This window comes from Haliaeetus albicilla, chromosome 11 (genome assembly GCF_947461875.1).
Source record: "Haliaeetus albicilla chromosome 11, bHalAlb1.1, whole genome shotgun sequence".
NCBI lineage: Eukaryota > Metazoa > Chordata > Aves > Accipitriformes > Accipitridae > Haliaeetus > Haliaeetus albicilla.
Genome location: NC_091493.1, coordinates 21,321,755 through 21,347,934, shown reverse-complemented (window position 1 = coordinate 21,347,934; position 26,180 = coordinate 21,321,755). Strand labels below are relative to the sequence as shown.

At 43.0% G+C, this 26,180-nt stretch overlaps 1 protein-coding gene across 6 annotated transcripts; it reads right to left on the bottom strand.

Moving 5' to 3' along the window:
* Window positions 1–2,395: 2,395 nt before the first annotated feature.
* Window positions 2,396–24,682, bottom strand: C11H10orf71 (chromosome 11 C10orf71 homolog). 6 transcript variants are annotated; one of them, XR_011326855.1, is made up of 6 exons: window positions 24,379–24,682; window positions 20,110–20,172; window positions 13,331–13,500; window positions 12,055–12,454; window positions 5,891–11,431; window positions 2,396–3,994 (listed from the first exon to the last, which is right to left on the bottom strand). XR_011326855.1 is itself a non-coding variant. In XM_069796561.1 (2 exons), exon 2 carries the CDS (start codon window positions 11,250–11,252, stop codon window positions 6,603–6,605), a length of 4,650 nt encoding a protein of 1,549 aa, XP_069652662.1. In that variant the 5' UTR covers window positions 11,253–11,431; window positions 11,832–11,851; the 3' UTR covers window positions 5,426–6,602. The 6 variants fall into 6 exon arrangements, 1 of the variants encoding a protein (XP_069652662.1); XR_011326854.1 differs by lacking the exon at window positions 12,055–12,454; XR_011326857.1 differs by lacking the exons at window positions 12,055–12,454; window positions 13,331–13,500; window positions 20,110–20,172; window positions 24,379–24,682 and adding an exon at window positions 11,832–11,851 and having other exon boundaries at window positions 2,396–2,799; window positions 3,904–3,994.
* Between the last annotated feature and the right edge of the window lie 1,498 nt (window positions 24,683–26,180).

Below are 26,180 nucleotides of genomic sequence, written 5' to 3'. Positions count from 1 at the left end.
TGGGGCAGACCCTGCAAGTAACAGAACACACGGACTGACAGGTGGGAGATGCAAAGGACAGTTCAAGGGCACTGTATAGATCACATCCAAACACTTCAGTAGAACATGAATACTATATCTATAATTATATACAGACATGTAGACATACCTAGATACATCCAGGTATGGATGTATTATCAACAATAACATTGTCTTATAATGCAATATGACATTCTTCTTTCATTTCTTTCTGACTTTTCCTTTGGGAAAGTTCACAAAGCCACAGACGGTTTTGGCATGGAATAATTCTGAAATGTTTTCATCCACATTCCTTGGGAAGGGACACGGTCTCGGGAGACCTGATCCAGGCAGGCAGGCAGCGCTTGCCAGCAGAAACCCATTCTGCCAACAGACTTTCAGCAATCTCAGTGCAATCAAAGAAAGGGTCTCTCTTGGGCCAGATCCATTTCACATCCTCTGCAGCTTATCAGTGCTGGGAATAGAAAGAAGGATTGCTATTTATCTCAGCCTATCTGCCATCTGCGGCCTGTCAATGTAAGGAAGATCCTGAAGAAGGCCACCTTAGCTCACCTGAAATGCTTCATTTTGTTGGTGACAACACTGGCATTTCTGCCATGGCAATAAGCAGGGGGGCCATTTTTGTGTGCTCTGAATACTGCCATTCTTCTACGCCAGCTTTAAGCAACTGGAGGGCCAGTTGTGAGAAGATGAGGCTCTGACACTGAATGCCAGTGGGCAGGAGTGTGAACACACCAGGGAGCTCCAAGCCGGCAGCTTGACTTTGACAAGCCCTGGCTTTTTAAAATATATCTCCAGCTTTGACCATTTTTTACTTTTTGCTGGAGTTCAACTTCTTTCCATTGCTAGAAGGATTTAAAAGATTGTCCCTGCTTCTCACAGAGTCTTCTCCCTCTCCTTCTTTCAGAATAGTCCTGGTCTTGATTTATTCTATATGGACTTTGACATGAGAAAGTGCTTATCTTTTAGCACTGCAAGTTGCTTCCCCAAAGGCTTGAGTTAAATTTGCTTTAATAAAAACACAGAGCTTTAGGCAATTGGGACATAAATGATTTCTCTTCTGCACTATTGAAATGCTGCTTTCTAAGTATATTCAGTAGCATATTAGAAACAAGTCTCTAATTGGCCATAGACTACTGAAGACCTGACTATCTAATGTAAAAAATCAACATCACAAAAACTTTGAGAATATCAAAAAGAAGCAAGGGAAGACCACAGGTCATTTTCAGCCATTCCCTACCCTTTTAAACCCCATAATTACAATATTATCTTTAATATCAGGGGACAGTGGTAAATGTAAAATCATCATAAGACCAGAATAATCATCCTAAAGATAAATTAATCATTGACCTCTGTTGTTCTAATGAGCATTTCACAAAAAACCCCCACCACATTGAAGTTCAATTTACTCAAGTGTTTCATGTTCTTTCTATCTCCTATAAGGCTCTGAAGCAGAATTTCTTTAATAAAAATGACTGATGTACACCAGTTGCTCCAAATTACACGTTTGTATGTATTCACTAGAGCCCATGTAACCCATCATGTACAATATCACCAGCTTCTGATGCTGCTTTTCAGTGAGACAGAGGATCAAACTTGGAGTTCTTTATTTACTCAGAAAGGAAACAAAGTATATCTCCCAAATACAGATATGAAAATCTGTTAATATATTTCTGGTAAAAACATAACTAGCCAACTTTTCTGTTTATGCTGTCTTATATTCAAACCACAGTAACACTTTTGCTGTCAGCAAGGACTGCTTGGTTAGTCAGGGATCAAAGCAGAACAGATCTAAATAAAATTGCCAGTCTGGGCAAGGACTCAGCCAAAATCACTTTGAGAAGAGTCTCCACTGTGTTTCATAATGCAACAGACAAGAAGAGAAACTGAGAAAAAATGTGAAACCATCACTGACAAGACTGGAGATGACATATGGTCTGCAGGACTGGCTAGTAATGAAAAGGACAAGTTACACCAAGTTACACACCTGGTAACTTCCCCCAGGTGAATGGGGGACAGGGAATGCAAAAGTTCTGATGTCCTCTGAGTGGTGGCAAGAAGGTGATCCTCTTCCAGTGCTGCTGGACTGGGTGCTGGCACCACATCCCCAGGGTCCTCTGGCCAGACCGCTGCCCTCACACAGCAGGGAGGGGTGGGAATGATCGCAGGAGTCCTGGGCCAAAGGTGTTTCTGGCCAGCTCCTGCTCCCTCTCTTTAGGAGAGGGAGGAAGGGGGACGAAGCCCTGCATCCAGTCATCTCCTAGAGCTTTTAATTGTGTACCACGTGCATGCACACACAAACACACACTTCCATGTTGTTGACTTTTTCTGCTGGCATAACTGGAGGTAAAATTAAAATGAAAAAGCTGGCTAGAAGTCATTTCAGTATTGTAAAACAAGTCTCATTTATTTTGTTTATTAATTAATAAATAATTACTTATTCGCAGATACAGTTACATCAATGGAACGTGCCAATAACACACATTTTCTTGGACAGATGACTTAGGAAGGCACTGAATACCCAAGGAGGAGCTCATAAAAATCCATGCATGTAGGCCATTTCAATTAAACTGCACCCTCTAAAACAAATCCAGCATTTTGCAGGAGGAAATTTGAGCTCTTGGGACAGAGCCATGGCTGCAGGATGGCAGTCCAAGGCTGCCATTTGCCAACTGGACTGGAAGGTATTGCAGTTGCCCCAGAAAGAGAAGGAGGTTTGAAGGGAGGCAGTTCTGACCCTCGAGCCAAAGACCTGTAAGCCAGGTTTGGCCTCAGTCACATCTGCCAAGGAAGAAGCACCACTGTAAACAAGCCTCAGGGCACCAAGAAATGCAACATGCAAAAAAGACCACGTGCAGGAGAGGGGAGCAGTGAAAGCAATGGCCCTCTCTTCCCTTCAGCCTGCTGTGCTTCTGTGCATGCAAAGAGCCTGCTGTGCTCCTTAGTCCTAACCACCGGCTGCTGGCAAGGCAGAATTCAGCTTAGTTTGCCTCAACACCTCTTTAACCTATGATTTAATGTCACTGTCGTTTGCATCACAAAACAGTACTTTCCTATACCTGCTTTCATGACTATTGCACATTTCCCGTAGCACCCCCCCCAAAGAAAGAGGTCAATTCACAGCTGTCATTTTGCCTAGTAATGACCTCTTCCATCATAGTTTCCCACAGCAGCAATGGAAAAAAACCACAACAAACATGAGCAGAAAAGGGTAGGGAAAGAAGAATATTTGTTATGTGAAAAGATGTCATTTGGCTTCCTTTTAACACACAAACATTTTGTGTTCACCATCACAGGCATTACTGCTGTCTTATACTGATATGCAGACAGCAGTTTTATAGGTGTATTATATATATTCAAAATATATTTTTATATATCTCTATATAGAGTTGTTTATATGTGTGCATGTGTGTGTTTGTACACACACATATTCCCATGGCCTAGCTAGAAGTTGGCCAAAAGTGTGATCTAGACCAGAGACAGGTTTCCTGGTGGGTTCATACTCAAATGAAGTCAGTACCAGGCTGGGACCTGGAGCAACACTTTGATAATATCATTCACTCCCTGTGGCAAAGTGTGCTAGGGAAAGCTCTGGATACATGATGAGAACCACTTTCATATTTGTTTTGAAAACTCCCCAGTTCTGTTTGTTTCATTTAGCTACAAATTCCCTAGGTCAAACTCCCTCTGGGACATGTGCATGTTTAGAGACACAGTTCACTGTGAATGCAGCTCCCTTAAGCTAGCAGAAAGGATTGGCCAAAATAAAGAAGTCCTACTTGAAATGTATTTGGTATCCAAGTTAGGACTGGCTCCTTTTCAGATGCCCATGTTACAGTTTACCTTCACAGTAGAGTAAAAATGTAACCTGCTTTCCTTGCATACCTGGAAGTAGTATATTGGATGATCCCATTCTCCACAGTAAGAGTTTAAGAAGGCCCTTGAAAAAAGGGTGCAGAAAGAGAAGTGTGCACATCTACAAAACAAATTACAGTTAACCAAGGAAAAAGAGGTGGTTTTTTTTAATGCAGTTGTATATTTTGCTTATCAGATTACCATTTATTTTATATCTGTGCACAGATAATTTGTAACCACAGTCTCCCCTTGGAAAGTAAGCTTTTATCCTGTCCTCTGAGAGCCTGCTGACTTCTTGACTTGTGGCTGTTAAGGGCATTTAAATTTGTAATATTACAAATATTTTGTAATATTACAAAACCCCCAAAAATGGCTTGTACGCTCTGCTAGACTTTCAGGATACATAGGTTCTGTCTAAATGTACCATGAAAAACTTTAATAGATCTATTTATCTGTATTTTAACATGTAGATGACATTCTGCTCTATACTGGATAGACATTATGCTGTATACAGTGACAGCAACAGAGAAGTGCAACATGAATGGCACCGTGTCAGTTTAGCAAAATATTTGTGACCAAAAAAAGGAAAAAAAATTCATAAAGGGGGCCATTTCCCTTAATTTAACAACTTGAAAATTTATTCTTTTTCCTGAAACACCCTTGATTTTCAAATTCTTTATTTCTTTCTAAATGAGCCCTTTCCCAGGGGAGACTGCATTTTCTGACTTCCAAGTCACAGTTGGTTTAAAAATTTTAATGTTTGCAGAATAGGATCATAGGATAATTCAGGCTGCAAGAGATCTCAGGAGGTCTCTGGATGAACCTCCTGCTCAAGGAGGGTCAGCTCTAGGCCAGCCCAGGTTGTTCAGGGCTTTATCCAGCCAGGTGTTGAAAACTTTCAAGGGTAGAGACTGAACAATAATTGTTTATTCAGATATGAACATTTGGCTGAATGTGCTCAAAACCCAAACCAAAACAGTACAAGCTTCTCCATTTCCACCCCACACCTCTGCTGCAACCATCCCTGCCAAATCACAAAATGGCAAATCTGACACAACTCTGCATAACAGGTGAAATGAACCTTAGGAAACCATTAAAGACCAAATCCAAACCCCACTGAAATCAACAAAGAGATGTCTTTAGTGTTTGTCTAGCCCCTCTAAGGGAAATGTCTTAGCAAATAGCATTGATGAAAGGAAGTGTCTGGTGGGATCAGGACAGGTCCTGAATGTATGGCTCTTGTCAGGGATGGAGGAAGGCTGGGAGCCGAGTTCAAGTTAGGGAAGGAATCAAACCACCAAGCATTGGTCTGTGTCCTGAGCAGCCTTGGTGCTGGGAAATTAAGAATTTACTGAAGAAAACCTCTATCATAGATATTAAAACTGGGAGAGTGAAGCAGTGCCTGTGTCCCATCTCCATGTCGTATTTATTAACAAAAGGTCTGGTTCTTCCCTTTCTTTTCAGGAAGTCGAGTCACTTCACTGAAAACAATCCTGTAAAAATAGCCTAAGGTGTGAATCAGGCTGAAAGGCAGATATATTTCTTCCTTAGATCTCCTGCACTTCAGTTTTAATTGGGAAGAACAGTATGAAAATGAGACAAAGTAAACCAACACTCCAAATACAGATATTTATAAGCAGACACATTACATTCAATTTTTCCATCTTTTCACCAAGGTTCCCTCATTATCTATGATGATAAAAAAGAGCTTATGCAAGGATGAGTGATATTTTGATACAGATCTTTCAAAGAAAAGTGATAATCCAAAGAAACACTTTTCTAGAAATTTAACACTTTGGATGTTTTTTATCTCTCTTCTTTTTTTTTTTTAAATCAAAGAATTCACAAGACCTAAATTAGGTATGTTTTTCAGGGTTTAAAAGGTAGCATTGTATTTCAGTGGGAGTCTGAAAACAAAACAAAATGAAAAGCATTTCAATTATAATAAGCAAAGATCTTCTCATCCTAACAAAAAATTAAATACTGTTATGAGATTTCATTCAACCTTGCTCCTTACCAAAATATCTCGGGCCAAGCATCAAGATAAGTTGAAGTTTTAAGCTGCATTATAAATAATCCCTGACTCTAGGGGAACTTATTTGGAGCAGCTGCAACTGTATTCTGGTTGTTTAAATGTTTTTTGACGCAGCTGTTGTATTGTTCATCCAGTATACAATCTTCTTGTCAATAACATCTGGGCGATCAATGTGTGCAAAAAATGAATCTTGGGTTTATGGCATATTTGTAGCCATATGCTTTCTACATGTCGATATAGTTCAAAGGCAGTGAGTGAGGAAAGTTTAGTAGATGCGGCATCTGTCCTAGGTCTCATAGGATGGACAGGATGGTGTCATAGGTTTTACTTCATATCATATATCATGCAACACATCTGTGCAAAAGGACACTTGCTTTGGCAATCCCAGCCACCATAATGGCAAAGCAGCAGCAGCAGCAAGCAGTGGCTTCATACTGTCGTATTTATTTGTTTAGCTGGCATTGCCCCTTCATCTCACTGATAATTTGGTGCTTGCTCAATTTCACTCTTCTTCAGAGTGATCATCACCTTGCATCTTTCATGGTCAGCTTTCGTTTTCCTTCCCACTCAAACCACAATGAGATTCAGACATAAAGTGTTGTACAAACATCAAATCTGCATGTGCTTTTGTGTGCATGTGTCTGTCCAAACAGTTCTTAAAAACACTAGCTGGCATATTTTGTTACTTCAGCTTTCAAGATACTCCTTCAGCAGCAAAATCATCTAACTCAGTGAGAGACACTATGTCAGTATTTGGGGTTGGGCTCGTGTCCTTTCCTAAGCGAACTTGAGTTTCTTCAGTGTCTTGACTGTAGGAGTAAGAGGCTGGTTCAACATAGGCCTGAGTATCCACAGCTTCACTGTATCTGTAATCCTGCTGGCCATCTTCAGGTAGTTCAGCTGGTTCTCCTGGTACAGCTGGCATTAACCAGGTAGGTTCAGAGAGCTGAGAAGGTGACTTCAGCACTGCTACAGATGTAGCTGGTAAAGGCAGCACTCTAGGATAGGAGGCATAGGGAGAATTCATAATTTCTGAAGAGGGGGGTTGGTGTAAGTTTCCTTCTGAGTAAGGGACTGAAACTTGAACATATTTGCCAGTTTCTGGGTCATAAAATGTCTTTAAATTAACTTCAGCTGGTAAATCAACTACATAGTATTGACCAGAGTCAGGGTCTTGGAGGAGTTTACGCTGGGTTGAAGAGGGTGAAGGGCTTACTGCTGATGCACCACTGGGTCTTCCTGTACTGGTTTCTGTGGGAGTAAAAGTTGAGTGAGGGGCAGGATGGAGAGGAGAATATCCCAAGGGTGAAGGAGATGCTAGTGTCTGTCCAGAATGAGAAGGCTTTCTCCCTACAGCATCTGTGTACTCAGTCTGATGTTTTTTCTGCTGCTCTTGCATTTTCTTTCTCCTGCTTGCCAGCTTTTTGGCCCGCCGCAGAGCCTTTTCTGTTTTTGGTGGCACAGCAGGAGGCTTGCCTGCTGCTCTCTCCCCAAGTCCTCTGGGCTCCAGTCTCTCAGCTTCCCCTGCAGAATTGGAAAGCAGATTCCTCCGTGCTGAATCAAGTATCTGTTCTGCAGACATATTAGCTTGGCTTTTTAGTGCCATGTTCAGCAAGGCAGGGTTTATAACATCCTCTGTCTCTCTAAGGCCAGAAATTGTTGGTTTGTCTGACGATGAACTGGCAGCAAGAGAGTGCATTGTGCTGCCTGACCTGGGGCTTGTAACAGCAGAGCATGCAAGACTGTCTAACAAAACCGGTGCACCTTCTGTATGTAAGACATCCTCTAAAGCTTCATGGGGTACAGGAGAATACATGTGGTCCTCTGATATGGAGCCAGTCACAGGGGAAATTTTCTCCCTAGTGATTATTTTTTTTGCACAAGAGCCACCTCTGCGATTAGATAAATGATGATTCTTGAAGTAATTCATCTTTCTTTCTGCAGGATAGCTGGGGTTGTTTTGTGCTTGCTCATTTTCCAGACCCAAATTTGGCTGTGTTAAGCTGTGTCTTGCCTTCCTAGTCTGGGGCTTCTCTTTCCTGCACATGCGTTCCTCATTCATTTTCCCAAGTTTATTTAACAAAGCACAAGTCTCTTCATCTTCTTCCATCAGCTTCCCTAATGAAAAGCTCTCTGTGTCTTCCAGAAGGCTGGGATCCAGTGTTGCTGAAGTAGATCCAGGCTTTCTGGCCTCTTTCCCACTGTCTTTTTCTCCATCCTTCACATTCTGCTGCCCTCTGTGCCTCGATGCTGACCAGCCTACCTCCTGGGCACGCAACATGTTTCCGTGCTGCTTGATGTGCTCTGCTGGGGGCATAAACCTACTTTCTATTTCCTTATAACTGCTGCTCACTGTATCATCCAGGGAAAAGGACCTGAACAGGGGCAGCTTGACAGCCCTTATTACCTGAGGTGACCTGAATGTGTTATCTTTAATCATAAACAAACTGGGTTTGGTTGAGCTTGAAGATGGTGGTGTTTGTGGTTCCTCAGACCTGGGGATGGATGTGTCCCTTATACTGTTGGAAGCAGAATCCGTGCTGTTGGCCTCTTCCCTTTTCTCTCTCCCTAGTTTCTCTTTCATCACACTCCTCTGTTCATTCCCAGTAACCTTCCCCTCTCTCTTCTCTGCTGCACCAGTACCAGAGCTGATACAAGCATAATATTGCAGTTCATCTTCCCCAACCTCTTTCCCTCTCTCCTTGTGGCTTTTCTTACTGTCTGCACCCATTTCACTCTTAGTCCTCTGGCTTTCTTGAGAGCATGCCTTCTGCATCAGGGGCACTGGTGGAAATGGCTCCTCCTGAAGTGGCTGCTCTACTGTGGAAACAAAAGATTGCTCCGAAGAACTAGTGCTTCTTTTGCCTTCTGCTTCATGGCCAGGTACCACCATATTGGTTTGGGTGGCACTGTAAGGCACATCCTCTGCTGGTGAGAGTTGGTTTGGGAGAATTTTGAAGGCAAAATTTTCATTCTGAATAGCAGCCTGTCTCTCATTTTCCTCACCCTGGACACTGGGATTTTGCATGGGCTGCCCAGCTGTCGCATCTGCTTTGTCTCTGCTGAATGGTTTCAGTGCTGGATACTGCAGATGTTTTCTTAAATCAGGTTCATTTGATTCATGTCTGAACAAGGGGAAGTTTTCATTATCCCTTGTGGTTTGAACTAAATCTTCAAGTTTTGAATCGTCTTGCTGCAAGTTGTCTCCAGTTCGGTAAAATAAAAGGTCCGCTGTTGTCTGGGGTGAACTCAGAGTCAGGTAATTGTCTGTAAAGTGTCCAGTTACATCAGTTTTATTGTCCTTTTCGTGAACACTGCCAGACAATATGGAGGTCATATCACTCGATTCATCTTTCTCTGCAATATTTTTGTTACTTTTTTCTTGTAAAGTCAAGAGTGAGGGATTAATTTTTGTACTCTCCTGTATATTTTCCCTAGTTTTATTTTTCTCCTCCAAAGCCCTTAACAGGGGAGAAGGGGTATAAATGCTTTTAACACATTTACGCACATCCTTCAAGTTGAATAACAGACTCGACGCTTTCGATTTGTAACTATCCCGAGACCTGTAATCACCAAATGTGCTCCCCTCGTGGTCTCTCAATGGCGTGCTCTCAGTGGGAGGAGGTGTCAGCGGTATCAGCTCACTTTCAACAGCGTCCACCTCCTGTTTTGGTGGTATGATGGGTGTTAAGAGTTCGGTGATGTTGAAAGAGGGACTGATTGATCCAGGGGAGTTTACCTGTTTAGTCAGAGGAGTCACGTCCAGACCAGGTTCAGCACCAGTCGCCTTTTCGGACAATGAGCACGTCTCATCACTGGCTGTGAACTTCTCCTTTGAGGTGTGTCTCCTCTCCGCTGCCCCTTTTGTAGTCCTCTGTCTCCTCCAGGGTGGACAGGTATTGCCCAGTTGGGGACTGAGGGCCTCCTCTTCAGTTAAGGTGGCCAGGGGTCTCGGTGGAGGCGGGCTGGGTGCCAGAGACATGGGTGAGGGTGAAAACATCCTGTGGGTCGTGGACTGGGGTGAGATGGAGGCTTGGGACAAGGCAGGGGGGGAAAGTTGAGCCGGCACTGGGGGTGGTGGCACAGGAGGGGCTTCAGGGGTAGGGGATGTTGGGGGATGGCCCTGCTGGGTGGGGGTTGGAAGAGGAAGCGCCTGCGGGACAGGGGGTGGCCGAGGGGGACCCTGCTGTGCGTGGATCCTGGGGAGGGGTGCGGGGGGAAGAGCAGCAGGAAGTTCAGTTTCTGAAGGGAGAGGGCCCTCAGGAACATACACAGCTGAGAGAGGGATGTTGAAAGCAGCTTCTGGTGGAGGTGGCTTAATCTGAAAATCTTTCTCTTGCTTCTTGGCTACAGTGGTCTTGACAGGTGGCAATTTATGTTCACGTGTGTGGGATCCTTTAACAAATGGTGCTTCTTCCAGATATGTAAGACCTTCCTTTTTCATTTTTATATCAACAAATTCCTCCTTTTCAGTCAGTTTTTTATGATGAACATTCCATGATTCAAAAGCACTGTTCTCACTGTGAAGAAAATTACCTTTTTTTGCTGGCTCATTAACTTTCATACTTCTGTTTTTTAAAGCCTTCTTAGAAGAACGGGAAAAATTTGACTTGGCTACTTTTGACATCTCAATCAGCACAGGATAATAACCAGCAGAGCCACAATAACTCAGGTCTATTTTATTAGGTCTTTTCTGTGGCTCGTGTTTGCCACTGAGACAGTGGCTACCTTGACCAGCCTCAGAAAGTTCAGAAAGTTCCTTGTGGATGCTTAAAATGTCTGTGTCATCCCAGCAAGCCATATCATTTCCATGATTTAATTTACATTTTTGAAAGCTATTCTTAATGGGCTGCTTAATGGCTATCAGGGAACCTCCTGACCCTTGGTCTGCAGTCTTATCAAATGTCTTAATCAACGAGGACACTTTTGAAACATGTTTATTGTTCCTTGGACCAGGGACTGGCAAATTCAGCTTTTTCCTTTCTGTGGCAAAGGAGTTATTTTTAGCAATCCTTTTCTCCTCCAGAGCACAATTTGGTAACTGCTGGAATGTGGAAGCCCATATTGTATGTTCATTGTTTCTTGTTGTTAGATTGTTACAGACGTTGCTTTTCTTGATGGCATGGTTTAAAGTCGCTGGGTGAAATTTAGCAGAGAACTGGAGGGCAAAGTCAGGTGAAATGGCAAGATCTGGTTCATTGTAAGAGTCTTCGAGTTCTGCCACACACAAACTTTTGAAAGCCCGGTCTGTGAGGCTGCTCACCTCTCTGTCTGTGTCATCCAGGAGACTCCCAATACTTGAGGAGTCACTATGTCCTTCTGTATGTTTCTTATTTCCCTGCATTGTTCATGGGAGTCATGAATGAATTATCCAAAGGATTAATTATTTCAAGCGTCAAATAGGCAGATGACTGCGTGGGGTGGTTCCAGCTGTTTGCAATTCACAAGCACAAAGTGATTCCTCCAGAAGGTGCTGCTGCACATGGATTCATCTTATGGAACAGCTGAAGGAAACCTTCTTCTCTGCAAAGCCAAAATTATAAATTATCATTTTTCTATACTAACACCATCAGACAGAGAGCATTTTCCAGATATATTCGTCACTGCCTAATTTGTTCCTACATGTATTCTAAACAAGATGCTAGCAACACAATAAACAACATGAAAAATAATTGTTATTTTGGTCAATTCAAGTAGTTCATGGTAGATAGTTTGATTTCTGGAAAGTGCCATTAAAAAAAGTGGTTTCACCTCAGATTCTTTACTTGGGCTCTTAAACAAGGATATAAAAGCCAAATTTCAAGTACTTCCCTTTCCATACCTCCAACCATAAATACTTCCAAGTGCTGTGCATGTATTTAGCTAAGAAGGTTAGCCATTTTTTGGCCAGGAAGAATTGGTAATAAAAAGGGACAAAACTTACTTAAAAAAAGAATGTCACTGGGTACATCATTGCACACTATGTTAAAAATGAAAGAAAAGTTCATAAAACTTACTTGGCAAGACATCATAACTATAAGTTGTGAAAAATAAAGTTATTACAGAAGATTCTATTCTCACTCATGTGTTAGCTCATGACTGCAGAAAATGAGGTCTATAGAGATGAGCCTGGTTGTGTCAGGCTGGAGCTTCGCTGTGACAATTACCCTGAGCAGAACCATTGTTTGAGAAAGCAGAATGGCACCACAGGTAAAGAGGATTTACTGTGCATTAGCATGTTCCAAGCATATATTGGTGGGGTAAAATCCTTTAGCCACCCGTATCCAGATGCCGTTGGATTGGTGTTGAAACTGAAGAGGCTGCTAATATCAGCTTAGCCAGCAGAAGGCAGGAGTGCCTAGGGGACTCCAGCAGAGCCACTAAAGGAGCACAGGGAGCATTTGGCTTCAGTTCCAGAAGCGCTGAGAGCAAAAGGTAACCCATTCAACACAGTTATAAAATATCACAGCCTTCCATTTATCCCCGATTATGATGCACAGTCAGGGCCCACAGCGTTGTGCTTTTTGTCTATCTCCACATCAGTCTGAAGACCGGATGGGGGAATCTCTGGATGAAACAAATAAAAGCAAAATAGACCCTTCAGCTGTACTTGAAATCTATACACTAAAACTCTTTAAAGTTTACTCTGTAAAGTCTTTAGCTACTTATTCTCACATTCAAGGGCTTGAGCAGGGTATTGACTAAACTGCAGGGACACTCAGTTTAAAAGCATATTCAAGAGTCAACTAAAACTCACTCCTTAAGGAAAGTCTTATCTGTCTCTCCATTTCCTAGTGCAAGTGCATCATGAACATGTGATGAGCTGAAACACCACAGTTCACATCTACAGCAACTTCTAGCTTCTGTACAAGTGGAAGCTGCCTCCATCTCAAGCTTGTATCCACTGTAGAACTGAGCAATGAAATCCAGATTTCAGCCCCTCCAGATGTCCAGATCCATGATTCCACTTTGGCCCATCTCAGTGAGACTCTTGGAAAGGGCACGTTTTTCCCTATGGTGACTCAGTGTTGGTCAAAGTATGAAAAGTCAGAGGAACTGGGCTTAATCAGCTGGATTACTCAGGCTCAGTTGTTGCTTCAAATGAAAAGACTCTTTGTCTTCCTTTTCTATTTAAAAAAAACCTCAGCCAACCTATTTCTAGACTCAAAGTATCATAGTGAATCTCGATTCTGTCCTTCCAGCCATACAATTCCAATGACTTATGCAGAACTACAATAGATTTACACCAGAAATAAAATGAGCTTAATAGAGCTTCTCCATTTTGCTTTGTACAAAGATTTTTCAAAAGTGAGTTTCACTCTCCCCACTGCACATACATATCTGTGTATAATGCAGCAAGAAAAAAAGAGAAGACAAATGAAAGGCCATCCCACTCGGGTTTGATTCTTAACAGTTATATGAGCGGGAAGTACAGGTACATACCTGCCATGTAATTTTGCTTCTCATCTTTAGAACTCCCTCTCATGTTTGTATTGGCTTCATTTCTGACCATCTTTAGTGAGGAGGTAGAAATAGTCCAGTAATGTAGATTCCACAGAAGTAGTGTCGCTGGATGTTTCTGACCTTCAGCATTTTTTGATCTTAAGTGAACTCTGCAATTTGAAAACAAAGACATTTGTTTGCATGATCTGAAGGTTGTCTCATGCTGTATTCATTCATTTATTTGTTCCTTCACATTTTAGAACCATTTTAGGAGTCATTTACAGGATTTCTTACCAAAAGAGACAGGTATCCATCCCAGAGTGATAATAACCAGATATCTTTAGGATTTGGTAGCTTGCGGAGTGCAGTCAGGTTTCTAGCAAACAACTATCACAGACTCCAGCACTCTCTGGCAGTCTCAGCAGGGACTAACAGCTGAGTGAGCAATGGTTTCCTGGCAGTCTGCCCATTGCAAAGGCTCGGTGACATCTCCAGGTTAAAATGAGGGGCTGTGCCAGATGACTTCTTCCCTGCTGCTGACTATCTCCCTGCTGTGCCACCCTTTCAGAGGGACTGCGGAGGAAAATGTGTGCCTCCACTCCCCCTGTATATGACTTCCTACTGCCAACAAGTATAGACAGATGCCAATCTGATGGACTGGGAACTAACGCAGCTGAGGTTTAAAAGTCCAGCCTTTTCACTACCCCTGTTGTAAAAGAGAAGAAGGGTGGACAGCTGGGATGGTGAAGGACAGTAAACAAAATAACTTTTTGCTTCCATGCATGAACCAGAGTCAGGAGATGCTAAAGGAAAGCTCAGCTATTGTGAACATGCATTGCTGCTGTCCTTTTGCTGTAGGGACCCTCAAGGTTCAGGCTAGTTTGCTCAATCTTTGCAAGAATATATCCATTTCCTACAAGAACTGCCTGGCCCTGAGGTAATGCACATAGGTGTAGATACAGCAGATTTTCCTGAAGCAAGGGTCTGCTCTAAGGAAACTTTTGTGACAGCCTGTGGTATTCAAAACACATTGGCAAAAGTGGCAACAAGGGCTCAGCTGCTGCGATGGTCTCCTACACCTTACCTGAGGAAGGACAGGTATCAGTGTTAGCTTAGGGACAAGCCTGTACCAATCAGAGCTTTTTGTGGTCCATTTAAGATGTCTGAGTAAAAAAAAAGTAAAAGCAAAGAAAAAAACCCCAATGCTATGTCTGGTTGCATCTAAATGTAAAAGAGCATCCTCATTGCAGAGACGTGTACTCAGTTATCTCTTTGCTCAGAGGTTAAATTACAATTTTACTGCTTCTGTGATACTCTTAACTCTGCAAAGCCAACACAGCCGTGGGAGATGGTGATTTCGTTCTGGCTCATTCATCAATGGGGCTGTTGACTAAATTCCAGCAGCACAATGTTTATCACTATTTATTGGTGGTGGTGCCTGAACCAGGAGGAAGCTTGGCTTTCAGATCTCATGGACAGAGGTCTGAAGAAACATCTTGTCCCTTGTAAACTGAGAACATTTGCTGAAAAGTGAGTAGGGTAGCAATAAACATGGAGATCATGATGTAATCTCAGCAATTATTTTCCTAGATGGTGTCACTGTTACAAAAACAACCCAGCACCACTGATTAAAAAAAAGAATAGCCACTGTCACTGTCTCTGAAACCCTTGTGAAGATCCTTGTCTTGCCTGGCCATAATACTGGTACTTGGGCAATGTAATGTTTCAAGCTGGAAAAGCTGTATCTACACCAAGTGTTCAAACTGCAGATCGCTACTGGGACTGGATGGAAACAGCAGCACTGTACTGATCTAGCTATCCCTTGTATAGATATGATGACAACTTCTGAACTTGGACAAAGCGGCTGTTCATGGCTGGTTTAATAATCCGGTAAAGTCCCATTTCTTTAGCTTTTTGGACAAACATGGCAGCCAGCAAGCAAGGTGCAGTGTTTGAGCTGAGGTCAGGTTTCAGCTGGTTCAAACATTTAAGGATGTCTGAATTTAGTCTATTTTCAAGACAGAGGAAAGCAATGCTGCACATCTGGAACTGCCTGGGAAATGCTGAGAAACATGTGAGGTGTTTGCAGTAGACATCATCTGATACTAGCTACTGAAAAAGCTTGCATGAATGTACAGATTTCAAGGAGCTTAATCAGAGACCAACCTCCCCTCTCTTTTAAATAGGAGGCTTTTTTCAGTGGCTCTCTTAAGTGCCTAACAAATTGTGATGAGGAGGTTAAATTACAGAGACTATTCCTGGGCTGGCACAGACTTAATGTCAACTTTTTTCACTAGACAGGAGCTGGGCAAACCAGCAAACTTCGCTGGAGTGTGTGACATCACTGCTGCTGCAATATATAAAGGGCCGGTTGGTTCCCCCACTCCCCTTGGGCTGGTATTTGGCTGAAATGTTGTGCCATGAGACATCGCAGTGGCATTTTGGCAGAGCCCTTGGGAGCTGCATAGCAGTTTGAAGTCAGCAGCACTGCATTCCCCTTGAGGATGGGAAGAGAAGGGAGAAGGAGGGAAGGTTTATTTATTTTTTTTTTTTTAATCTTTGTAAGCTGGTTTCTTCATGTGGTACTTTCTATATGGTATCCATCCAGAGCTCCAGCCCAAAACTCAGAGCCTTATGGTGACTGCTGGCTGAGGTTTATGCAGTGGCATGTTCTACTTGCACACATGCCACTGCTTTGGGCTTCCAAGGGGTCATCATGACAATGAATAGTTAGTCCTTCTTACCATGGAAAATAGGAGAATCCCTAATGAATTGATGACTTTTTTGTACAGGTGCATGTTTGTTCATGGCACACACTGTTGCTCATAGTCAGATGAGAGGGCTGGATGGGAACAGGCCTGTTCAGCTGTGTGTCATCAGGCTAAGACAATGCTCCCAGCTGATGGTAGCTTGTCGCTAGCCTGAGCGGGGCTGGCTCAGTGAGCTCTCTTGGATATCGCCAGAAAATACTGCATGGCAGCAGTGATCAGTTTGTGAAAGGCTATTGAGTGTGCTGCTGTTGGTCAATGATCACAGTACTGCTGTCTTCATTGCGTATTTAGGAAAACAGACAAAAGGGTGTCAGGGAGTTAAAGGTCACCCTGTGAGTCCCTGTCAGAGACAAGGAGCCAGAAGGATGTCTGGGAGAAATGAAGAACCCCTGTAGTCTGGTGTAGAATACCCAAACATCCCTTGTACTGGGCTGCTTGGACTGCCAAGGGTGTGTGGGCTGGTCATATGGGGCTGCATCGGAGCCAAATGCTCTCTCTGATCTGTCCTGCTGCCTGGGCTGCTCCAGCCACACTGCATCTCTGAGCAGCCCTTGGGGCACATGGACTGGGGGGAGGATCACAACCTGGCAAGAGAGACAGTGGTGCTCCAGCCACATTTCTCTGAACTGTCAAGAAAGGCAACTTCTGGATTAAGATGCTCTTAAGACGAGAGCTATTAGCACAAGCCCCCATTTCCCTCACCCAGCAAGATCTCTTTCATCTATACTTTGTGGTCATAAAGGGCAGCCAAAGTGAATTCTCCTGCTTGGGGAAAGGGCAACCACTTTGCTCAAATACAAATACGTGCTCCAGCTGCTGGAGGGTGGAGAACTGGATCTGTCCAGCTTAGGGTGAAGATCCCAAATATTGACAGAACTGACTAGCGTAGAACAAGGTGACCTCAGCTATTCCAGCATCAGATCTTTGATCATTGCACTGGAAAGCAAGGTGAAGGAACCATGTGTCTGCACCAAACCAGTGTAGACTGGGTCCATTCTTCTTGAGGATTTGGCCCAGCAATTGTGTCTCGAATAGCTTGTCCTGGGCCAGAGGAGAGACTGTTCTTGACTTTGGGCCAACTTCTGTTCTCAGTTACACTGATATAAATCTAGAGTAATTTTACTGACGTCAGTAGAATAACTGAGAACAGAATTGGTGACTTTAAATACATCTACTTCCTAAGCCAACACTGGTGCATTATCCAGAAGGCTACATAAGTAACTGTAACCACAGTAAAGTGAAATCCAACATCTCTGAAGAGCCAAACCTCACCCCCACATGGCATTCAGACCAACATGTGAAGGAAAAGGATTTGGAACCAATACCATGTTGCTATGCCACCAAATCATGTCCTCTGGACAATTCTGATTTTCTAACCTGTATCACTCACCACTGAGAATAGCAGTGCATTTGGAATAAAGTAATTTTTCTCTTTTCTGCAATATTAACTAGAATACCTAGACCTAAGAGTGGTGTGGTAGATGTTGTGCAGTCCCAGACCGGACCAGCAGAGCTGTCTGCCAATCTGAATTGCCATCCTGTGGACAATATAATCTTTTGGAAATGTGTTTGTGTGTGTGTGTGTGTGATGGGAGGATGTTCTCATTTAGATTGTTTTTGAAATTTCACATGGAATAAAGATTCTGGAGAAAAATTAAATTAGAAATTTCAAAGTTTCATTCAGAATTTTTTAAAAAATCTTTTCATTTCAGATTTTTTCACTATTTTTACACTATAGGCCATGAGACGCAGCATGTAGTATATACCATAATAGTTAAAATAGTATACTTTTACTGTCCTTAAGTCAGAGAGGGTGTATGCTATTTAATATTAAGTGAAACTTTTCATTTTATTTTCCACATCAAACAATACTCTGATGGTATTGCAACAGAGAGTGTGATCTTGTTTTGAAATTTCCCTAAGTAAGTATTTCAAATGATAAAAAAAAATTAATTTCCAATTGTCTTTCTAGGGGAAATGTCATTAAAATGAATATGATTGTGATTTTATTTGTTTAATCAAACTTTTTTTTTTTTTTTCCCCGAAAAGACAGCTGAAGTCTTTTTCTCCCAGTGAGCTCTACTGAAGCTAGTGCATCTGTTGCCATGGGAGCTGGAACTGGAGACTCATCAGACTCACAGCTCAAGGAAGGTCAGTACAACCTGGTGGAAGCATGAATGCAAGGAAGGAGTGTGCCTAGCTAATGACTGTGTGTTATACATCCTGCTCTGTGTCCTTTCCCCAAAGGATGTGAACCTCTTCGAGGCCCCAGCTGGAACGCTTACCTCTTCAGCTCAGACCACAAAGCTTCAAGTACTGGGAGATGAAGACCTCATGTGAAGAAAAATGGGAGGAATAGAGACTGCCTGCAACAGCTATGGAGAATCATGGCAAGTCTCTCAACCTTTCCCTTTCTCGTTCAATGGCAAAGACCCAACAGTTATTTCCAGCTGGTCTCCGGACTGCCTTTCCCAATGTCCTCCAAATGCCCTGTCCTACCAAGAGGCCTGTCAAGTCTGGAAGAACGAGATGTCTCTCGGAAAGGGTTCTATCTGGACTGAGGCTTTCTTGCAACTCTTGTTCAGTCCTTTCATTACCTGAGCCCTACCTATCCACTGCCTTTGAAGAGTCAATAACAAGCAGACATGATGGAGGAAGTCAAAGGCACATGACTAACATAGGCAAAGGGCAGGTGCAGCACTGGACAAACAGCACAAGTCTACAAGAATCACAAGGCAAAGGGATGGTGCTCTTCTCATGACCTGAAGTCATCACAGACAAGTGACATCTAAGCAACTGAACCCAAACAGTGCATTTCTTGGCATTAAATGTCTGACTGGAAAAGGCCACTGTCTGTAACTAGGTCAGTCATTATACACTGAGATATTTATACAGCTCCCCAGTAATATGGTACATGAACACCTCGTGGCTATTTATCCTTACAAACTCTCTCACTGCAAGCAGGATTTCTGTCTCATTTACAGGTCAGTAGCTAAGGCCCAGCTTCAACTGACTGATTTGCCCAAGATCAAACAGGGCATCTGTGGCAGGGCAGGGAACCAAATCTTTGTTTTCTGAATCACACAATAAGAGCTTAACCTTTGTCAGTTAAGGCAAAAAAGTACCTTCCCACTGCCCTTCATAGACATGGTACTTTACGATGAGCGTCTGCAAAAAAAACCCCCCTTCAACTAAGTATGGTGCTGTAGCTTGGCATAATATTGTATAGTGAAATCCATCCAGATTTGCAGGTGATGGACTTACTGCAAAGATCTCAGCTCTGCTTCAGGTGCTTGATACCTATATCCCTCTGAGATCATGAACACTCAAGCCTTCCTCACTAGTTCAAGGTGACAACTGATGTTGCATTGGTGCAGCCCCCTCACTGAGCACTGACAGGATTTTGGCTGATGAGACAGGTATTCATCTCCTTTCATTTAGTCTCAAGCAAGGCTTAGAGGATGAAAGCTTCTGACTTTTCATTTCCTGAGTGGGAGAAAGGAGATTTTCCCACAGTAGAGGGAAAGTTGTAGAGTACCACAGCATCACAATGCCTAGAGCCAGGAGATGACAAAGGGGGAAGGGAAGAAAAATACATGGTCAAGAAAGCAAATGTAATGGCTTGGATGCCTTGTAAAGGAGCATGCCAGACAGTCCCCAGCCCCTGTCATGGAAAAATTGTAATGATAACAGCAAGTATATGTTAGACACAAGAGGGAAGCAGGTGTATTCTCCTCTGTGACCTACACAAGGAAATCAGCAACTATCAACCAGCCATGCCTCACTTCTCTTTCCAGCTTGGGAATCTGAAACCATCCCCCACTTACTTACACTGTGCTCCTCATCAGCCCCAGCACACTGATACCATCTGCACTGTCAAGTTTACACTTAGACCATTTAAGTTTCTTGACAAGGAGAATTTGACCCACACCCACTCACACAGGATACAGTCTCAGGAAATAACAAGTTTGCAGAAAAGAAGTATTATTCTTTTACTGGTAGTCTCACCTGCTCCTTAATATCTTCTGGATATTTCCAAGGTTTGGACAAGGATTTTGCTGAATCTGTTTTCTATAAAGAAAAGAATTCAAGCCATTTGTACGTGCTAGATTCAAAATTGTTTCAAGTTCTAAGTTGTTTTCTCACCCAACGAATTCCATGGGATTTAGGGACATGCAATATCCTGAAACACTTGTCTTGTGTTTCCAAAGACAAATAGGTATATGTACCAGAGGGAGGAAGAGAAGGTAGAGGCTTTGGTTTTCAAAGTTTTCTGGCTCAGACTGCAGGACTAGAGCTATTTCTTACTTACAACTTGCTATAGCTTTCAAGTGCAGTCAACGGAGCTCAGTTCTTGAGCCAGCAGTGTGGTGGGGAGGGAAATACACACTTATATACATACCAGAGCATACGACTCAAGCACACAACCATCCATTCACATAACATCTTTCCTCTGATGACAAACTGCTCCTCAACCATTTGTGATTATAACAGAGCCGTTCCAGCTGAAGGACAAAATCTGTGTCTTGCCTTACTCCTGCCTGCTGTCTGGAAGATGGCCATGGGAGAGCTATCCACCTATGGGAGGACTTGGAGAGGGCAGGGGAGAGCCCACCCACCCTTCCCCCCAGGTATTCTCTCTGGAGGCCATAGTATTTTCCTCCTTTTGAGAGGCAAAAGCCGGACAGTGGTCTTGTCCTGAGCAAGATGGAAGCTCCTTCCAGTTCTCTCTTCATTGTGCAACAGGAGTTGTTGGGGTTTTTTGGGGTTTTTTTTTGTTTTTTTTTTTTCCCCTGGGAAATGTAGACTCCCTCTTCCTATGCAGAGATTGATTCATTGTTATGATTTAATGGTGTGTCCCCAAGGCAATTCCTCATTCTTTTACAGTTAATGCACATGCTAAGGCATTTCTTGTGATTATTCTGTAAAGAATACATGCAAAAGACAGAAAGGAAAATAACAAGAGTTTTAAGCAGAATCCACACCTGTTCCCTAAGAGATAGGCTGGTGACTCTGGCTGCATCAGTCCCTCAGCAACCTCAGTGATGCTGTCATCACAGTGCTTTTCCAGACCACCCAGACCCTCTGAAGAACCCTGGAGGCAAGCAATAGCATCACCCACAGCCCAGTGCTGTCACCGACCACTTCTTCCCCCAGGCCTCCTCCTCAATTCTCCCCTACACCCCAAGTGATGATTCCAGCTACTTGTCTATGGCTTCATTCAATTCAGAAGCCTGGTGAAAGAATAATTTCTCATTTTGGAGAAACAGACTAAGTCCTAATGTCACTACTTCAAAGCAGATCACTCAAAACAAAGAGTCTCAGTGAACAACAACATCATGATCAGGAATGCTGCCCCACTGCCCCAGCACAAACCCTGGATGCGGCTTGCATGGCCCAGTTCCCTCTAAGTACGTTGCTGCTTCTTCACCAACATCCCAGACAGTCCTGAGCATTTGCTCCAATTTCCGCACAATGGAGCCCTGTGCTTTGATACGTACAAAAGATGGGGACAGGAACACACCTGAAATACATCTCAACAGAACAGAAGCCATCAGAAGTGTGCAGAATTGTACAAGGGCCTATAATAAAGCTGACAGGGCAAGCCAAGCTGGCCTTAAGGTATGAGTTTATGTCTGATGCAGGTAAAGGTGACAGAGGCACATCTGAGACTGAGGATCTACAGTAGCTGTAAACTGCGAGATACTGCTGTTTGCTGACTCTGCTTGTTAAGGTGTAGCCAAATGGTAACAACATGCATCTCTTTTAGAGACTTTTCAAAAAATTGCAGGGATTTTCATCTCTATCTTTTCCAAGTGGAAAGTATGAGTTAGGTGGCCTTCATGTACCTGACTGTCATAGCCCTATCACAGTTCCCAAAACAGCCTTAGACATAGTGTGTAAGTAACACGGAAAGCATCCCTGAAACTACTGGGATGTAGCTGTGTGAGAGACTGAAAATAAAGATGCATCACTATTTGACCTGCTTGACTCATAAGAAGATTGGTCTGACTGTTACCAGATGATTTAGATTAATCATTACTAGCTAATGCCTTCTTGTATATCATTATTTGCAAGCACAGGAGATGGATGACAAAGAAACTTAGGACTATAATTAAATATCTGCTTTCTAAGCCTGTCCAAAGAGGACCATTTGGCAGGGGAACCCAAGAGAGAGGGAAACCTTACTTCTGGCAAAGCATTGTCCTCTTATGGCTTCAATGCTGCCTCAGTTTCTCTCTCTGTGGCTGCCAAGGGACAGGGGTCTCAGTGGCAGTCTATCTGACCATACACACTTGAAAGCCATAAAAACCTGGCGAGCAGCAACATAGTCACAAAACACCAAGCTTAGTACACACACAAATGTATATATACACCTATAGATATGTATGTATAAGCAATTACTGACCCACCCAAAACCATATGCAGGCTTGATTGAAGAGTGACAACCTTTCCTCAAGGGTAAAGTTCCCCTATCACACATGCAGCCCCCACTATGTTCCCTTTCCCCACACACCTGTCAGCTGGCTCGCAGACTGCTGGTCCCAAAATGTGACACTACCTCAAGCAATGTAGGCTAGCTCTAAAAGCAATGGACTCACCCGATCGCTTATAGTAGACAAAGCTCTGTGTGACCTGGCACCCCGGCTGCAGGCAAGCCAGTACAGCAAAACGCCTGCAGCTAAAAAACCACTTGCAGAATTTGCCTCTGCCAGCAACTTTCTGTGTGTGTAAACTCAGCTAGACTAAAGAAAGGAAAGACTGATACAGATGAGTGGTATTTTCTCCCAACCTGGCTCATAGGGTAGTTGGCTTGTTTCCTGGTGTTCGAGGGATTTACATTTTCATGGGCCTTTTGCACAGGTCTAGTAATGCAAGCACAGACAAGACAAACATTCAGAGAAGCAGGTAGGAATAAGAGGCTACAGAGTGAAATTTCCGTGTGCTTTTGGTTTACGGTGCAGGGATGCAATTATACCTGCATACCTCTACCCAGCTGTGACCCTCAAGTTCACTGGTGAGTGCCTGTTACAACTGTTTTGATAACTAAGTTGTGAATAGGTACATAAATACCTTCCTAGTGACAAGCATGGAAGGATGGAGAAATTCAGTTCTTTTGGGGCTCCAATATACTGGGAATCTTTTATTTGTTAGTATTTTCCACAGGCCTTATCCTTCAAGCATTTAACTGAGGGTATTTGCTTTTTACATGGTCATTTCCTTGCCTAAGTGAAGGAAAAGATCCATGGGCTTTGATTGTGTCCAGAAAGCTTATTTCTCCTTCTTATCTCTTCTCACTTTTTCTTCTCCCCAGCCTCCCTCCCAGCAATGGCAGAGGACTAGTGAGGAACCCTCTAGCTGATACTGTACAAAGTCAGTGTGAACCAGTCACTTTGGCCTGCTGCTGGAACACTTTTCCCTATTCAGATTTAATCAGATTGCCTGTTCACAGGCCATTTAAAAAAGCACAAGCAGTTTTGCTTCTCAAGTTCAATTTTAATTATTTCTATTCTTACTTTGCTGCTGAGTTCTGCAGCTAGGCTAATAAAATGCAGTTCCTTGGGATGGCAGATTAAGAAGTTCTGCAACAACTGGACTCAGAAAAGCTTATGCCATTTAAGAAATTTTCCACTGATTAAAATTGGATACAAGTCATAGTCACAGTCATTTATAGTGGCCTCTTAGCACTGCCTAGGTATTTGAACTATTTTACTTTTTCAGGCTCCGTAGCATACTAATTAGTCTATAAAATATTTAAATTATTCTCTTCCTATTTGTTCCAAAAAAAGGAAATAAAAATGCCTTCAAACCCCTATACAAATCACTAAAATTTGTAAGAGTATCTTATCTGTAGGCAGGAAATCATCTGGAAAATAAAATCAATGTATATTTGCTTAAAGTTGCTTACAGCACAGTGCGGAGGACAATTAAATGGAGCTTTGTAGCAATTTAGTGGTCTTTTAAAAACATCATAACGCTTTACCAAACAATTATGTGTCATAAAAAGTAATCACTGCATACAAATCTATATGTATGTCTCTTTCCACACACAGACTTTCAGAGACAATCCTGCATTTTTCAGAGCAGAAAAAAGCTGGACAACATGAAAGGACTTTCCACCTCTAATCACTGAAAAAAAAAAGATATAAATGCTGTTTAAATTCTCTTATCTGATCAAGTACACAACTGATCCTTGAGTGCACGCACATTCACACACTCAGACACCACCATTCTTCATTTCCCTGCTTTAAAAACACCCATACACTTCCCCCTTACCTTCTGTGCTCCAGCTTCCTGATCAGGGACAGTGCAGTGCTGCGCTTTCTTCCCTTAAGTAAAAGCCCCAGCACATTTTACAGCAGCCTGCTTACTATTAGCACGTCCCATTATTTATGTGTTTCAGACTCTCCTTCTGAACATGGTTATCTTAATAGAAACAAGCACTGAAAAATAAATAAAATAGTAAAAGTGGAGGAGCTAACCCTTGAGCCCTCGCAGACCTGCCCAGCCAGGTGAAGCGAAGTGAGCAAGGAATCCAAAGTTAGTAAAATGTATTTAAATAGTTATCAGGCAAGGGGAAACCAAACGGAGATCATGGTGGGGAAGAGGCAAACATACGTATTGGAATAACCATGCGGTGTCAAGTAACAGACAGATGAAACAAACAGTCATCAGCTATTTTTACATTCAGATTCGCCATTGGTAATTCTTCAGAGATAACTAATACAGAAAGTAATGCTGTGTGATTGGCTCGCTACTGCCAGTGATTCAAACTGTAAAGCACTGCATTTTTGTATCTACAGGTGGGAGTCAAAATGTTTATTAAGGTCACCATTAAAAATACTGTGTAAGAAGTATGCGCATGAGTGACACATTACTGTCCTATGGTGCTTTTTCATAAATAGCTCATTTCATCATCAAGGCTGGACAAATGTATCCAGTGTTCTTGGAGTAAGGACCCCATTCCACCGTCCTTCCAAAGCAAACAAGACCAGCCGCCCTCCTGGGAGGCACATGCCAGCATTGGATTTCATTTGGCGAACTGCAATAGGATGTTGAATAATAGGGGAAATATGCCATGAAGTCAACAAGCTAAGTTTCTGTGTTGCAGATGTAAACAATGGATTGCATCCTGTGCTATGCTGAGTGCACAGAGCTCCTTACTGAAGTCATGGGGCACTCTCGGGGCTCAGCATCACGCTGGACTTGAGCCACAGCCTGCAGCAAAATGAAGAGCAGAATCTCCTGCGATTACAGCCCAACTCCTGCTTCCATGGAAGAGCAGGGCTCCACGTGAGCCCAGTATTCATTTGCATGTTAAAAAGAGTTGCTAATTACATTGCTACAGCATAAGCAAGGCAACAACCATGTGGTATCTGCTGCCTGAGAATCTCCAAGCACCAGGAGGCTTGTGATGAACTAATCCTCCCTGCGATCCAAGAGAGGCCAAAGTTTACCAGTCCTTGGAGAGACAGTGACCTGCCTTCTCCTAAGCAACCTTCAGCTTTGAATTCCCCACCTGGGAGAGGTATATCATTCACCTTAGATCCCAGCAGGAAGATTTTGCAAAGCCCACTCTCCTAAAATCCTGGTCTGGGCTTTTGGTGCTCAGGTGCTCCTCCTAACTCATCCCAACCTGAATGCTGGTCTTGCCAAACATCAGGGCGCTTCTGCTAAGTTCTGGCCCCAAACTACACACTTCCGACAGCTACCCACACTCTGCACCCATAAGAGCACTTATGCACAAAGATCTGGTGCATCATGAGTCATGGCACCTACGAACCGAGACATCGGAGAGAACTGGTGCACACTGAAAAAAAAAAAGTTTGGGATGACAGACAGTGGAAAAGTAGTTTTCAGGCACCCACTGCCACTAATGTAGGCAAAACTGTCTGTATATGTGTGTCTGTCTCTCCCACATATTTCTAAAGAGGGGTGGAATGTATTTCTGGAATACTTGTGCTAAAAATAAACCCATCCCTGCTGTCAAGGAAGAGAGGCAGGTATAGCCCTGCTTTCTGTAAGCCCATGAACTTGTGAACTGCTTAGAGGCTGAATTGCAACTAGAAAGACCCCCA